The sequence below is a fragment of the Vitis vinifera genome, chromosome 4, assembly GCF_030704535.1.
Source record: "Vitis vinifera cultivar Pinot Noir 40024 chromosome 4, ASM3070453v1".
NCBI lineage: Eukaryota > Viridiplantae > Streptophyta > Magnoliopsida > Vitales > Vitaceae > Vitis > Vitis vinifera.
In genome coordinates, this window is record NC_081808.1 from 2,217,896 (window position 1) to 2,230,439 (window position 12,544).

The 12,544-nt window shown below is 30.3% G+C and overlaps 1 protein-coding gene across 2 annotated transcripts; it reads right to left on the reverse strand.

Moving 5' to 3' along the window:
• Positions 1 to 1,283: 1,283 nt before the first annotated feature.
• LOC104878990 (uncharacterized) lies at positions 1,284 to 9,052 on the reverse strand. 2 transcript variants are annotated; one of them, XM_010650134.3, is made up of 8 exons: positions 8,910 to 9,052; positions 7,280 to 8,321; positions 5,958 to 6,018; positions 5,731 to 5,849; positions 3,008 to 3,098; positions 2,540 to 2,587; positions 1,601 to 1,672; positions 1,284 to 1,487 (listed from the first exon to the last, which is right to left on the reverse strand). In XM_010650134.3, exons 2-7 carry the CDS (start codon positions 8,140 to 8,142, stop codon positions 1,634 to 1,636), a joined length of 1,221 nt encoding a protein of 406 aa, XP_010648436.1. In that variant the 5' UTR covers positions 8,143 to 8,321; positions 8,910 to 9,052; the 3' UTR covers positions 1,284 to 1,487; positions 1,601 to 1,633. The 2 variants fall into 2 exon arrangements, with proteins under 2 accessions (XP_010648436.1, XP_010648437.1); XM_010650135.3 differs by having other exon boundaries at positions 1,284 to 1,517.
• Between the last annotated feature and the right edge of the window lie 3,492 nt (positions 9,053 to 12,544).

Consider the following 12,544-nt stretch of genomic DNA (forward strand, 5'->3'; position numbering starts at 1 on the left):
TTTTACCCTAATCCCATTGTTTTCGGGTCTTTTGTCTTCCCTTTTTTTTTGGTATCCGTAAAGGAAAATTTTTGGGATGCAACATAATTTTTTATTTTTTTAAAATATGAAACATTAAAATATAATATATTTTATATCATTTTTTATTCATATATAAACCAAATATCAACATGACATATAACAAATAATTTTGAAAATAATAATTTTAGAAAATGAAAATTTTTAATTTTCTATTTTTTATTTCAAAAAAAAAATTAAAGTTAGAAAATTCGTCATCCTTTAATTTTGTTTCTATATACATGATTTGTGATAGAAAGCTAAAACCAACCCATCTATTCAATTGATTTGGATCATGTTTACCAGTTTTATAAATTTGGCCCATTGGCCCAAAGCCCGGCCCAAAAATTTCAAGTTTGAACCTCACACGAAGGCACGAACACAGCCCAACCTGTGTACGTGTAATGTCTACCTTTCTTGTGCGATTAACCAAACTTGTAGGAATCGAGTTATTATTATATACACTGTGTTATTGACTTGATTAAGTAAATAAATAAGAGAGTGTTTAATAAAATTTATTACTTATTGTCTAATAATTTAAATTATATTTAAATTATTAATTTAACACTTATTATATAATTTTTATTTTAAATATTAAGATTATTTAATAAAGATCAAATAACAATAGAAATCATAAAAATAATTTTAAAAAAAAAGATAAAATAAATATATAAACTTATAAATAAATTAATTATTTTTATTTATTACTTAAAATCATTTTTGAATTTAAATTATTTTATTAAACATACTTAATTTAATTAATAATTTAAATTAAGTTATTAAATCACTTTAAATTATTAAATTAATTTACCAAATATCCACTAGATGTAAAATAGTGTCCATATTGCTTACTTAGATTTAAATAAAATATAATTTAACTTAATTCTAAACATAATTTAATAATATTAAATATTAAGCTTTTTTTTTCTTATTATTTATTTATATTAAGTGTTAAATATTAATAGAGGTCAAGATTATATTTTAATTATTTTAAAAAGTTATTCTTAATATTTAGCAAAAAATCCGGATATTTTAGTCTTTTCTATTAAAAAATAAGTAATAAATAAAAAAAAGAAATTAAAAATTACCAAACAGCCCTAAGCAATGGCCATTTTCCTCGCTTGGAAACTTCATCGATCATTTCCAAAATCCCTATAATTCCATGTCCTTGAGATTGCCTTTGAGAATCATTTTGTCATTTTAAACTCTTTGCAGTTCATCAGTCATGGAAAAAATAAAGCAAAGTATTGAATAGAGTATTCAAACACTAAATTCAAAAGCCAATCAGCCAAAAGGAAATTAAAAATAAATAAAATGTAAAATGAGACAGTAGTATGGGAAAGCTGAAGATCAAAACCAGATGAACAGGTAGAGAAAAAGGTTGACACAAAGGAACTGCTCTGCAATGGCAATTGCTCTTGGTCTTGGCTCTGTAGCAGAGTGATTCCAATGTCAATACTCTAGAGAGAAAAGCAAATAAACTCACGTGAAGGGATTGGAGAGCTTATGTGTCAAATTTGATAGGAACATAATGCATTCTTACATTTCTTTCAAGGGCTGCTGCAACTGGTGAAGATCAAGTCATCCCCCTTCTAACAGCAAGGCGAGGCTTCAGCTACACAGTGATCAGGGAAAAAAATTAAGGCAAAAACAAAAAAGATGTACAAATATTACCCAGTAAAAACACAAGCCAGTGTAACTGAAGAGTACAGAAACTGTGTCAAGAGAAGAACTTGAATGGAAAGAATAACGACTAGAGGTGACTAAATGAAATGTTATACAATATGTAGTTAAGCCTCTTAAGCATGCAAAGTGAAGAAAGATAACAAAAAATGTTGCATCACAGAACCGAAATTTTGTCCCTGTGCAATCAATAGCACATAAATGAAAATGTTAGGATGTCTGTGTGCGCTGAAACAAGAACATGTTGCATTCAATTAGCCCAGAAGAAAGAGTGGAACTGATGCCTGGTAAGTTTCATTTTTGTCTGGAGATATCATGAATGCAAGACACATTTATATCTAGAAAAACCATACTTCCCTTTTTTTCAGTTTGCTGACTTCACCTACTATTTGGGAGGGAAAGAAACTACTTTCTCTAAACAGAACAAATTTTGATTTAGATAATCATGAGAAAAACAATTAAGGTTACAATGAACTACAATGTTGGACAGCTTCATCCTTAACAATCGCAAAATTTTCCTTTGTGGCTGCCACTTACTGATACTTTTACATATTTCAAATAAAACAATTGAAGGTAAGAACCTTATTTCCTGATGAGGTGAAGGATTATAGAGTTCAATTATTCCACATGAATTGAAAATGCTGACATGTGTTAGTCTCTTGAACTACAACCTCATCAGCCATTTCCAAGAAATTCAACCCATTTAAAACTAACTGTTGGCCAAGCAATTCATTATATACCACCACCATAATACAATCCAATTAAGTGATAACAAAAACATAAGGGAGGGAATATATACCAATTCTAAAGACTTTAGATGTGCTAGAACTTGATCTGTTCCCAATTCCTGAAGAAATGAAAAAGAAATTGTGTCAAAAGGGAAACATTAATTAGGTTTAACGCCAACAATGTTTTTTTTTTTTTCTTGATAACCAAGGAACCTTCCATGACCAAGCCCTTCAAACTCTCAATGGGGACCCAAACCTCTGAGTGCTGATTGTCACAACCAGTACCAAGAAATCCAGGGCATTCAACCAATGGCAAGAATCGAACCTGGACCATATACCTCTGCCATACATCCTGACATTCATCCTAACCAACTAGGCAGCCTGATGGGCTAAGTTTAATGCCAATAATAATGTGTAAAACAGAATGTTTCCTAACTAACTTCTCTAGTTTATCACTGATCTTAATAATCTAAGTACTGATGCACAAATTCAAGAGAGATTTTGATAATGAACAAGAATAAGAGAATACTGGCAATCACCTGGGGAACAGCACAATCAGAATGGGTCGGGTCCCAGCGGACAGAACATGAACAGTCCCAGTCATCAGTTTGAATTTCAAATAGTGGAGCTCTGTAACATTAGTTTGAACTTTCATATAAGCTTCATCAGCAGAATTTAAACCAGACAACTGAAAGTGTTTACAAACTGCAACAACTGGCATTAGAAGGGAAGCAAAACAAAACTCAAAAGTAAATAGGAAATGAGTATGCTTCACCTATATGTATGAAACACAAGCTTGTAAGTCAACAGTGAAAACCAAGTTCATATTCTAACACACAGAACTGTTTGTTATCCTTAACAAAGAAACTTGACACATAATAAATAAAATCAAAATGTGTGGGTGTGACACCTTGTTCCCTGTATTAGTAACTTATGTAAACACCATATCCCAATGACTTAAAGTTCAACATAAGTTTTTCCTAATAATTTGATAGTGAAAACAAAATTAACACAACTTATAGATTCATGTACACATTCACATCCAAAATTTTACTGTAAACTGAATCTTAGGAAGGCTGAATCATAGGCTCTGTTAATTTTTCTAACCCATGGTTAGGAACACAATAGCATAATGGAAGATGCTCACTTTTCCCAACCCAAATGTCTCTTGCCTTATTCACCGAGAGTGAACTTTAGAGAGAGTTTTTAATTTGAGCCAACTATAATAGTAGTTTCTGGATAGTTTTTAAAACTCCAAAAAAATTATTTCCCATTTTTATTATTTTTTAAAATATTTGGGTTGGGTCAAGCCAACCGACTTGGGCACCCAACCCGTTTCTAACATCTCATACTTGCACCATGCAACCAAATGAGTACAACTATAAACTTATATACCTCTTAGGTATACATAGGAGTTGAAGCCTCAACCTCAAAATCGAGTGAACAATAATGATCTCTCATACTTATTCAGTTACATTTTTTTAATGCATATACTTAATCCTTTAGTGTTGTATACTTCACAACATTAAATGTAATCACAATTATACCAACTATAATATCAATATAACTGGTCGACCATGAACACATTATTGTCAATGTAACTTAAACAATCTTCCTTTTGAGTAATGTCTTTTAGATTCAAATTAACAACTTGCTAAATATGTGCCATAAACAAAATTATTTCATTATTATCAAAAACATATCAAAGAAGCAACTTTACCTTGTCACCTCAAAACATAGTCAAAAGTACAAAGAATGCTATTATAGGTTATTATAATTATAGTAAGTCTTAAAGATCTCACATAATGAGGATGCAGGGATTAACCACTCACTTTCTTTATTAGTCACATTCAAACACATGTAGTATGAAAGACATGCTATGATGGTTTCTTTCTACTTTAAAAGCAAATGTTTCTACCACTATATGAACCTTAGCCAAAAGCTCTATACTAGCAGCTTGCCTGAGTTTTGCATCAATAGCTCTACTTACACTTTCTATGTCAAAACTCGAGTCTAGTTTATGCAAACAAATGTAATTATGGGCAACCACATTCAATTAATAAGTCATTTATGATAAACCTCATCTTGATGCTTAACTAAGGAGAACCTTATTATCTTTGTATGCTTTTCACTCATTTATCATTGCAAGTACACGGTATTTCATTCTAGCTCCTAAACATATCGATTACAACGGTTACTCATGTGAGAGTCAACCTCTACCTACTAGCATACCTTCAAGTGCACACAGGTGTAACTACCACTTTAAACAGCCTATTTTCAACAGAACAGCCAAGAGCTGAGCAAAATAATAACAATCCACTAACAAGACTTCCAACTCAAACTAAATCCCAGAGAACATGAGTTATCCTTTTCACATAATTTATATATAAGTACATTTTGTGCATCAAATCCCCTTATGGTTCTCCACTTGAATTTCCTTATGATGGTGTCTTGGAATGGCAGCTATGTTCAAGTTATTGTGGGCAACTATACAATTCCTAAAGTTATGGAATTATTTTCAAAGCTGTAGGTAGTTATCATCCTAAAAATACTTTTCAAAATTGAAAGGTACTTAGTAAAAGGATTATGTATTGTTTAAGTAGTGCAAAAGTGAGAAGAGAGATTATGCATTGGTGCTTGCAGGTCAAATTAAGAACTGATCTTAGTTTCTAATAACCCTTACCAAGCCTATTCAGTTACAATGGAGATGCAAGTTTCATGTGTTGGACCAAAAAAAAAAGATAAGCTAATTGTTTAACTTAGCTCAACATATCCCCACATCCCTATATATTGATATAGAGATAGTACACTCTCACTGTGTATCTTTGCACATATGAAATAATACATGTGTATACATGCACATATACATGTCTCTATACATGTAACACTTAAGCATACAGTGCTAAATGCCAAGCAATAGAGTAATATAAGACCAACAAGCCAAAAACCATGAAACACATAGGATTGCATGAGTAGCAAGGTTATTTTACCCCACTATAACTTCATGAAAGATCCCAATAACTTTGGTTAGTCATCTCTATAATTTGTTCCAAGCAACTAAATGTGATAGAATACAATAGATTGAAAGATCTTCATGCAAGTGCAAACTTTGACCTACAAGATTTCCAAATCAACTGTAAATCAAGTTGCAACACTTTTGTAGAAAACAACATCAAAAGGACCATATCAAACATAATAACTTATATCAAGTACAAAAGAATAAAAAGGAACAACAAATACAGTAAACACTTCAGGATTTTACCTGCGCCACTTTCCACAAATAGTCCCTCTGAACCATTTTCTTGAACCATCATGCAGGACTTCTCGACATTGAAGCCAGTTGGCCATAATGTTGAGCTTTGAACACTTGTTAGTGTTCAACTAAGAAAAAATAATGAAAAACTGTTTTATTCTTGTACATGTATAACTCCATTTCTAAGATTAAAAGAAAAAAACAACTACATACACCATGTCAAAAAGATTTCTTACATGCAAACTGATGGTCTCTGGGGGATCCATTTCCACTGCTTCATCCACAGAATTAATACCACTGGACCACAGCACCGAACATCAAATAAGAAAATAAATTATCACAAACATTGATTAAATTTGAAACTAAAATAGAATATATTTAGCAATCATTTGTGAGTTGTATGGAAATAAAAGGATATAAATGGAAAGTAAGATAAGGAACCAGGAATAGGGTGTATCTACAAAGTACAAGCATCCAACCAGAAGTCAGACCACCCTCACCTTGAAACCAACCTCTTTCACAAACCTATTGAAGCCATTCAAAATAGGCTTTACAACCCCACCTCATAATTGCCTGCTCTTAATTAGACCATCCTTCTTGTAACACCAGCCTGCCAGTTCACCACCTTCTCCACACCTCCCCTCCCATTTGAGAAGCACCAAGGTCATTTCTCTAGGAGAGCTTGGTTCTTTAACACAGCCAACCCAAAAACCAGACCCCCTCCTAAATACACATTATTTAATTTGATGGAGACTTGGAAATTATTTTGATCCATTCTACTAAATTTAAGGCCTAAAATAGAATTAATCAAATATATGGCCTTATACAGAGCACAATGTTGTTACTTGTTAGACAAAAGGTGAAGCCAAGCTTTCAAGATAAAGCTTTGTTGAAGTAAATTACCCACTTTAGAAACTTAACTACAACAATAAAATTATTTTGTATCCCATGAATTTTTTATTTCAGATTATAAAAATAAGATTCATAAAAAAGTAAGAAATAGATATGCCCAAACACTAATGAATTGAAAGGTTTTCAAATTGGTTAGTTTGCTAACTATATAGTGTCTATTTCAACCAAACCAGCTAACCCATACCTACAAGAATCTAATCCACTACACTCAACACACTGCCAATTTTCCAACCCTGTCTTGATGCCTTAGCATCTATATACATCTAGGAAACTTTTCTAAGCACTCAGCAACTCCTTTTCAGAAATTTTAGCACAGAACTATGAGCTATGAAGTTAAATGAAAATCCTTTTAAAGAGCATGGTTTTATGGTTATGACAACTACTTACAACTGAAAGCATTCTGTAGACAACATCAATAGGAAACAGGATAGCATGACAATATCATAAAAAATAAATAAATAAAAAGCAATGCTTTAGTAAAAGTGTATACGCCACTAGAAACTTATTGGTCATCATATCCGCATTTAGTTGAGACATAATTCAAGAAGAAAATGTGGTTCTTCCACCAAACAGAAGCAAATCATGTCTATCCAAAAGAAAAATAAAACCAAACTCAATAACCAAGAAAATAAACATGAACACATACTTGGAGATAGGGCCAGACCAGTCAGGAACTTCCGCTTGAAAAGCTTTACCAATTCGAACACGTGATATATGCTTCTCAGGGTGTTTCAACATGGATGCTATGGGACCTAAGTCAAACTTAGATGTTGCTCTTTCCAAGCTGATGCAATGCGACTTTAGGAAAGTAGCCTCCAATGATACTTTAGATTTCAATTTTGAACAATTATGGCAGAACCATTCATCAATTGGCATCATCTTTATCCTGGGATAGCAGCAAGTTGCATGAAATGCCTCTTCACAATTATCACAAATTAGCATATTCAGAATATTTTCTGAATGACCGCATAATTTACATGGTTGGGATGAATTGCTATTCCCACTAATTCCCAGAACTTCAAGAAGCTCCTGACTCCTCAGTGTAGAAATGCATGCATGTTTCACTGAGTGATCTTCACTTGATGAATCCAAGTCAGAAACATCCGAGCTGGGGCACTGTGTAGCATCAGAAAAATCGGTCTTTGAGATGGCAGAAACAACTATTTCTGAGTTTGACCATATACGCCTATGCTCATTACTAACAGGTACAGGTTCTAACGATGAAATAGCCTCTAGACTCTTCGTACATTTGATTGGTGAACAAAGATCACAATTGAGGATTGACAAATTGTCAATTTCCAAATCCGGAGTGCCTCTCTCATATGTAGATATAGGCCCTTCATTTGTTTCTGCCTCCACTGATAAAATGACAACAGAATTTTTCTGGAGCCTTCTTCGCTTGCACAAAGGGTTGGGTCCGGAGGTTGCATATGCACTGCTAGCAACTACTGGTTCACAGCCATAATCATCATATTTGGTACTGCACTTCCGAGTTTCAGCAGCAGGCATCTTCTCACAAAACTATTTTCTCTTAGAGGCGAAAGATAGAGCAATCGACCCGTCTCCACTACTAGTATATACAGCAACAGTTCTTTTGCTTGCAGATCAAGCCAATAACCAAGCTGTTCCCGATTTCCGAAACAAATTACAAGCACAGCAATCACCTAAAAAGTGCTCATGCTGGCCTACTGTAACCAATAGGAGAAAAAGAAGTTACTACAGCTAAAACAGATCAGAGAGACATGTAATCCTCAGAAACACAGAAACTGTAAGCACTCATGTAAAAGAATAATCTGAAGTATTCCTATAAATCCCATATATATCATCATAAATATATCATACCAATACACGAGAAAGGAAATAAAACACAAATTTGAATCCGAAAACGGAAAATGAAATGAAACGCGAATTCGAGTCCAGTGAATTTGGTTTTTTCTCCTCCCTTCATTCAACTTCCCTCACTTTTCTTAATCGAAGATTCAGGAGTTCCAAAAATGTACAACTTTCCTCATAATCTCCGTCATTTTTTCTCTTTCTTCCCATTTTACATTAGAACAAACGACACAAATCAAAATTCCATCTATCGTTTTTCCCTTCCGTCCAATTTTTCTAAGGTCCAAACACAACCTAGGAAAATAAAGCAATTATAATAAACGATCAAAAAGAAAAAGCAAGGATTCGGATTCTTTGTGTACTCAATATCATGACCATCGAAAAAATAAAAAACAAAACAGAAAATCCCCTTGAATCAGAGAAGTGAGGATTGAGATTTGTACCAGAAATCGGGAGAATGCGAAGAAAATATGGCTTTCGACGCTTCTTGGTCGTAAATTTATTTATTCATTGATCATCTGAAGAATTGAGTATAAGGAGGAATTGAATTTTTGAATTTGGTTTGGCGCCACGACTTGGCTCCAAATAATTCGTAACGGCAAATATTTGAAACGGAAAGAGCTGAAATGGCAGATGGGATGGTAACGGCTTTAACCTGAGTTTCAAAAATAAAAGAAAATAAAAAAGGTAAATAACGTATCAATTTATTCCATCTTCCATTCATTTATAAAAATAAATAAAAGGCATTTGATAGTGTTGGGAGTTGATTTTCAAAAATAAAAATTCCATTAAAAATTTATCAAATATATTTTTGAAGTTAAAAAATATATTTTATTTTAAATATAAAAACAAAACTATTTTTTGTTTATATCAAGCCATTAAAATTTTCTCTTATTACTTTTTTCCCCTCTTTGGATGAAAAATAATTCGAACTTAATTTCAGAGTGATTTGATAATTGAAAATGTTTATATTATTTAAATAAGGATTTAAAAAATAAATAAATTATATTTACATTTATCAAACTCCATCCTATTTATACATTCACTTAAAAGATAATAACTTTGTTAATACATTCATCTACACTTTAAAAAATACCTAAAACACCCTTCCCAATTTTTTTTCCCACACCCATCTCCTCCTTCATCTTTCTCTCAACTTATTTATTCTCAACCACAAACCCTGAGAAAAAAAAAAATTATCTTCTTTTAAACTTATTTGATAACATGGGAATATTTGAAGCACGTTAATAACTAATTCTAATTTTTTTGTTAATACATTTTGTTTGAATGCATATAGCATATTACTTGAATATTATTTAGGGTTTATTCTTTTTATAATTTTTTTATAAGAAATTTATTGCAAAAATAGTTGAAAAACAACTAAGAAGAATATAGAAATAATTTAGAAGTGAGAAATCATACAAATTTAATAAAAATTAAAAAAAAAAAAATCATTCCATGATGTTCAAATCTAAAATGTCAAACACGATGGAGAAGTTCACACAAGAGAAATGTTTGACGATATTAGGAGGTACAATTGTAGATGCCTGTGAAAGTGTCCAAATTTTCAATTTTAAGTATGGCGGACATATAATGTCAAAGACTTATAAATTGTCCAACCTTATAATACCTAATACCATTCATGACATCTCCTTCTTCCTACCTAAAAATATGAAAAGAAATGCAAAAATAATATTATAAAAGGCATACATACCTCTGTCTGTATCATTATTAAAGATGATTATTTGTATATCCATTGATAAGAAACATAAATTTCTTGATAAATTTCATTAGGCTTGCGGAGATATTACAATAAAATAAGCAAATTGTAAGAAAAGAGTAATTTAGGAATTTCAATCTAGGGCATTTTTTCCTAAAAATTTTATTATTAAAATGGATGCAAAGATGAATATGATGGATACAAATATAATTTCATAAAAAGAGTATTATCCATATGAATTATGGTGTCACAAGATATTTGCTTAAAAAAAAAAGAGAGAGAAAATGGGAATTTGTCCAGATTTTAGAATTAATTAATAAAATATTAAAAATGATTTTTTTAATTTATCTTTCTATAACATATTAAATGGATGTTTGATAAAACTTAATACTTATTACTTAATAACTTAAATTGAATTTAAGTTAAATTATACTTAAATTATTAATTTAAAACTTATTACTTAATTATCACTTAGTGTTAAGGTTGTTTGATAAAGTTAACTTAAAATTTATTTTAAATTATTAAATTGATATATTTAAAGTAAAGGAAGTCGAATAACAATGAAGGTCATGAAATCGTAAAAGAGACCGTGAAGGTAACTATGGTAAATGAGGATAAAAATGTAAAATAAAGATATAGATTTAAAAATAAGTTAATTATTTTTATTTATTATTTAAAATTATTTTTTACTTTAAGTTATATCATTAAGTTATTTTACCAAATATATTTAATTTATTTAATGATTTAAATTAAGTCATTAAACTACTTTAAATTATTAAGTTGGTTTATCAAATACTCATTAACTCCTCCAATTTGTGGTAAAAAATATATTTACAAAACAAATTCTTAAAAGATGTTTTCATGTAAAAGTTTGTCAAAATTGTTTTCTTGTTATAAAATTGGTTTATATTCCTCCAACTTCGTTTTTTAGAAGTCAAAAGTTGAAGTGAAATGATTAAAAAAAAAAAACATTTTCTTCTTTCACCATATTTCATTATGTGCTCCTTATGTTGCATTCCTTATCTTATTTTCTTCATTTTTCCTTCTATGCGTGTAAAAATAAATACTTGAAACAAGACAACAATCTCATGGCAACCATGCATCATGGTAATAATATCTCCTCGTTCGAGGTTTGATTATAGTACTAAAGTATGCTTTTTTATTATACTTACGAACAAATTACCAATCACATGATGTTATGTCCAAATTTTTAGATCTCAATGTTTGTATTTTAATTTCATTTATTTTTATTCTTATATTTTGATTTTGTTTATACTTCTATTCAATAACCTAACTCTCATCGTATATACTCAAATAATTGAATCTTCTGTTCAATAGGCATCACTAGTGGTACCTACCGTAATTTAGCATTTTCCCACCATTTTTCCTCACTTTTTAAGTTTTAAAGAGAGTTAGGATTTGAATGTGTAATTCATTGAGAAAATGACTAAATCATTGTATTTTTTTCTTTTTTTTTTTACTTTAAATTTCAAATTTAAGAAAAATTATGGGTTAAAAAAATAATTTTGATGGGTGGAGATGAATTAAAAAAATGGCAAGTGAATTTATAAATGAAATAATATTGACTTTATTATAAAATAAAGAGTCTGCTACGAAAATCTAATAGGATGGATGATCATCTATTTATTGATAGATGATTATAAAATGGAGTTCTACTCATGGAAGTGATAAATTATTCTCATTATTTATCCTTTGATTTCTTCTTGCATGTTCTTTTACAATAGTTATTAGTACGATCATGATTCAAGTAGAAGTGTTTATTGCACTGACCAAATTCAAGTAAAAATGTTAGAAATTTTATTGCACTTACCTAGTTCAAGTAGAAATGTTCATACACTTACTTGATTCTAAGTATAATAGAAAATTTCGAGGTTGTAACATTCATCTACTTTTGAAGGCCCTATGTGATGAGGTTTGTCATAATATATATATATATATATATATATATATATATATATATATTTTATTTTAAGTTTTTTTAGTAAGATTTTAACAAGACATATTCAAGATAACATTTTCATTTATTCATCGGAATAAGCACTCATTTTGAAGCCAAAATGGATTTTCTTTGATACCTAATATAATACATGAAAGAATTTTTGAATAAACATAAGATTGCGTGAAAGTTATTAATAAAAAATTTAACAAAATACTCTATTTTTCCATAGAAAAATATTCGCCCAAAAAAGGTTCCATAAGATATTGATTGTAAATTATAAGATTGATTTTAGATAAAAATGAAGATAGAGTTGTATTCACATACATGAAAATTACATAGGAATAAAAAAAAAAAAATCTTTGAATCAATTAAGAGAAAATGCTATGAAATAAAATATT

Bases quoted from the DNA above. Each gene is read 5' to 3' on its own strand.
- LOC104878990 (XM_010650134.3), bottom strand. From the start codon at position 8,142: ATGCCTGCTGCTGAAACTCGGAAGTGCAGTACCAAATATGATGATTAT. The intron at 5,850-5,957 runs GTAAGAAATCTT...ATTTTTTCTTAG, and splicing joins CAGAGACCATCAGTTTGCAT to TTGAACACTAACAAGTGTTC. The intron at 1,673-2,539 runs GTATATATTCCC...ATCACTGTGTAG, and splicing joins ATCTAAAGTCTTTAGAATTG to CTGAAGCCTCGCCTTGCTGT.